This window comes from Solanum stenotomum, chromosome 5 (genome assembly GCF_019186545.1).
Source record: "Solanum stenotomum isolate F172 chromosome 5, ASM1918654v1, whole genome shotgun sequence".
Lineage (NCBI taxonomy): Eukaryota > Viridiplantae > Streptophyta > Magnoliopsida > Solanales > Solanaceae > Solanum > Solanum stenotomum.
In genome coordinates this window covers 62,263,556-62,267,861 of record NC_064286.1, presented here as the reverse complement: position 1 = coordinate 62,267,861, position 4,306 = coordinate 62,263,556, and the positions used below count along the sequence as shown (strand labels likewise).

The window sequence follows — 4,306 nt, the reverse complement described above, 5'->3', positions numbered from 1 at the left end:
CATGATGCTTGTTGTTGATTAGAAGTGACAAATACAATGAAGTTAGTTAAAGTATACGAAAGTTGACTCGAACATCACGATCATAGAAAAAAATAATAAAAACTAATCAACTACACATCACTTGCACCCTCTGTGTTTCCTAATCCCTACATTTCCTAGAAATTCCCACCCACACGCACACATATTATATTATAGAGACAGAAAGAGCCAGTTTTGTGCTAATTAATAGAGACCTATGCAACTAGTTATCACAACCTTGCCATCTGTTTCTGCTACACAAAAAAAAACAGTCTTACAACTACAGTTACAGCCATTTCAATAATTGAATCAGAAAATTTACCACAAATTACATTCAGAGTACTCTTTTCTTGTCTTTTTATAGGTAAATTAATTTGTTTCACCATTCACCAACATTATAGTAAATTAATTGCCTCGATCTTCTAAATCACCTCTTACTTATATCTGTTCAACTTTCTCTGTTTTTTTATGTTGAATTCTCTTCAATTTTGCATTTTATACTTTCAGAACCCACAACCAATTTATAAATCTTGAATTTTTAAGAAAATTCATTTTTTTTTTGTTGAATTATGGCACAGAAGCATTTGCATGAGCTTTTAAAGGAAGATCAAGAACCATTTTACACTGCTAATAAACGTTTTCATCTCAAAAGACTTAATTTTTCTTCTTCTAAAACTTCCTCTTTACAAATCAAAAAATTTCAAAAGCAAATTAATCAAACCCCATCATCTAAATTATGCAAAAATACTTGTTTTTTCTCCTTCGGAGAATCACCGGAATTAAGAAAATCCCCTTTGTGTTTACCTTCGCCGGCGCCGGCAAAGAGCCCGGAAAATGGGAGATTTGTTCTTAATGTACCTGCAAGAACAGCTGCTCTGCTTCTTGAAGCTGCAATGAGGATTCAAAAACAACAGAGTTCATCAAAACCAAAAACCCAAATCAAAAAGGTGAAATTTGGGGTTTTTGGGTCCATTTTGAAGAAATTGAAGGATCGAAATAGCGATAAAAATGGTGAAAAAAGTTTCTCATGTTCGTGTAATAATAGCAGAGTTAACAGTGAAATCAATGAAGGGAAGTTAATTGATTTGGAGAATTATAGCAATTATGGTGATTTTGGTTCGTCTCCGTTAAGCCCTTTTAGATTTTCTCTTCAAAGATGCCCGTCGACCTCCGGCTATGTATCGCCGGAATTCACATCGCCGGCATCTTCTCCGGTTTGTCACAAGAAAGAGGTTTGTCTTTTTACTTTTGTCGGTTACTATCCGTGAGTCATTATGATTCTAAAATTATTACTAAATCTTTTTTACACAATTAAATTTACTAAATCTTTTATACCAAGTCTCAGAGTATAGTACTCTTTTTGTAAAAAATTCATGTGACAATATAATAAAAATTTGCGGTTTTTTAAAATTATGATCTAAAATAAATATAGTATATATTTGTGAGACGGATTTTACTAACTCAATTAGTTGATTAGCTGAATTTTCAACTTAACCTATGTAAAATGATAATAATAATAATAATAATAATTTTATTAAAGATAAAAAAAATTAAAATTAAGGTTTTTTAATTATAATTGTGACTTATTTTTTGAACCGACCAAATTATAAAATTGTGAATTTTTTTTTTTGAATATATTAAAAAATAAGTGTGTCGAATGATATAAATTGGAACTGAGGAAATAATATGTAAAGAGTCTCAAATATATAATTGTACTACTTAATAATATATGCTTATTTGATTATCAATATATCGAACATATATTTTTTTTTATCGAAATCATTATATTAAAAGGTTTTCTGTTTGGATAAGTGTACATATGAGTTTAAATTACTCATATAGTAATTACAGAATAATTATTTTGCTTTTCCTATGAAGGAAGTAGGATCACAATAAGTTGCGGTACAATAATAACTATTCATTCATCTTTAATCAGACATATGAAATTCGAGTTCTAAATATGGAAGTATGAAATGTTATGTTTGATAAAAAGTATTTTATCTTAACACAAATTCAAATTAGTCCAGATTTTTGACACGGATGGAATATCAAATAAAAACATTTTTTTTCATGTTTTGGTAATTGTACTTGAGATCACGCCTCTGCCAATATAAAATCTTTTTTCTATTAGGCCTTGTCTGGAAAATAGTACTTTCAAGGAAAATGACAATAAAATATATTGTCATTTTAAATTTTGGACCCATAAAAAGACAAATTTTTCATTAAATTCTGGTCGTATGCTTGTTCATGAATTTTAACTTGTCTTGAATAAAAGTCAGCCCTATTTCCTTCTTTTTAACAAAACGTGAAAAAAGTTAAAATGATAGTTAAAATTGGATGGATGTCTCATTCAAAAACGAGTTTAATTCAGCTAGAATTATATTATATTAGTAGTTTTTTACCAACTAAATTGGAAGATTAATTTGACTTTTGTGTTTAGGACAAAGAAAATTATGAAACAATTATAGGGTTGGCAAGTATTGATCAACTAGAAGAAGAAGAAGATAAAGAGCAATGCAGTCCAGTTTCTGTATTGGATCCTCCATTTGAGGAGGAGGATGGACATGCAAACAGGGACGAGGACGAGGATGAGGATGAGGATTCTGATCTCGATTGCAATTATGCACTTGTACAAAGTACGTACGATAAAATAATTTTAATATTCTTGAATTCTTTTTTTTTAAAATAAGAATTGTGCTATCTTTGAATTTAATTGAATAGTGTAGTATGCTTTACTTGAATCGAGAATCTATTAGAAACAATCTCTTTATTATCAGAAGATAGGGGTAAGCTAAGGTCGCGTACACACCAGTTTTCTTCATATCCTATTTGTGATATTACACTGGGTATGTTATTGTAGCAGTACACGTAATATAGTTTTTTTTAAAATAAAATTGGTTGTGAAGTCATTTTCAATGGTTATGGAAACTCTGGTTTATTCAGGACATTTTATATATATATATATATATAGTATATATAAAATGTAAAGTCATTTCATTTGAGTATCTTTTTGATTATGCTGATATTGATATTTTGAATTATTTAATTTGTTGTGTGTGGGATCAAAAGTCTTAATCACAATGTTGTACGTGTGGCTGTTGTACTTGTACGTGTATGAATATGACATATGACATCACTTTGTCCTTACACAAATATATGACTCATTGCCCTAGTAGGCCATATTCTAACTTATTTTTTCTAGCCAGTATACGTTAATTATACATAGTTATACTTATAGTATACATCTATATATAGACTATTTTAAGTTTATATTCTTCTTTTATATTTATGCTTGCTAATAAAAGCTTAGAGATTATTGAAGATGTTCAAAATTAATGTGATCTTGTGTTCTTTTTAATAGGAGCACAACAACAACTTTTGTCTAAGCTTCGTCGATTCGAGAAATTGGCTGAATTAGATCCAATTGAACTCGAGAAAATATTACTCGAGGAAGAAGAAGAAGAAGAAGATGATGATCGCGTAGAGGAAGAAGAATGTCAAGTTTTTAACTTGATTTTCGAGGAAAAGTTTGAAGTTAAAAGTTTGAACTATGGAGAAGCCGTTTTTGGAAGAGAATGCAAGAAGATAGATTTATCATCGCAAGAATTAAGATCAAATACCATCGATATGATGGTAAAATCGAATTTGAAAAGTGAGTTTGATGATTGGAATGAGTTTCAAGATCAAAGAGAAGAAACCGCGATAGAATTTGCTTTTTCTATATTTGGATTGTTAGTTGACGAATTAGGAGAGGAGCTAATTCATTTAGCTCACTCCTAAAAAAACGTGAATTTCTAATGGACGTTTCATTGGAGGATTTCTGATGTAAAATCCGTTGAAAAACATTCACAGAGTATAATACCAATAAATCCTTTGGAAACTTAATTTTGTTGTGTTTATAAATTACTTAACTATTTTGCCACTTAATTAAAGACAAATATGAAATGTCATTAAGAAATAAATCTTCTAATGATTCTTTAGATAAATCTAAGAATTTCACATCTGATTAATGGATATTTTTTATTGTTCGTGTTAATCATTACTTCAATCACTTTCTTTGTTACAAAAAGTCAAAAATGATTTATGAGATAATTACCATTTGGATGTTTTTGACTGTTCACGTTAATCATTACTTCAATCACTTTCTTTGTTACAAAAAATCAAAATGACTTTATTAATTAATAACTATTAATTTAGTGACTATACGTTTTGCTTAATTTATACACTTCCACTATAAAGATGGGTAGTTGTATCTGTACCATGCCATGGGTGCAACTTTTTATGAACT

The 4,306-nt window shown here is 29.3% G+C and overlaps 1 protein-coding gene across 1 annotated transcript; it reads left to right on the top strand.

Moving 5' to 3' along the window:
• The first annotated feature begins 217 nt into the window (after window positions 1-217).
• On the top strand, window positions 218-3,835 carry LOC125865671 (uncharacterized). Its single transcript, XM_049545877.1, has 3 exons — window positions 218-1,250; window positions 2,459-2,654; window positions 3,380-3,835. The coding sequence occupies exons 1-3, from the start codon at window positions 588-590 to the stop codon at window positions 3,796-3,798; spliced, it is 1,278 nt and encodes a 425-aa protein (XP_049401834.1). The 5' UTR covers window positions 218-587; the 3' UTR covers window positions 3,799-3,835.
• Window positions 3,836-4,306: the final 471 nt, after the last annotated feature.

Coding starts and splice junctions, on each gene's coding strand:
- LOC125865671 (XM_049545877.1), top strand. CDS start 588: ATGGCACAGAAGCATTTGCATGAGCTTTTAAAGGAAGATCAAGAACCA. Junction 1,251..2,458: donor CGGTTTGTCACAAGAAAGAG/GTTTGTCTTTTT, acceptor TTTTGTGTTTAG/GACAAAGAAAATTATGAAAC. Junction 2,655..3,379: donor CAATTATGCACTTGTACAAA/GTACGTACGATA, acceptor TCTTTTTAATAG/GAGCACAACAACAACTTTTG.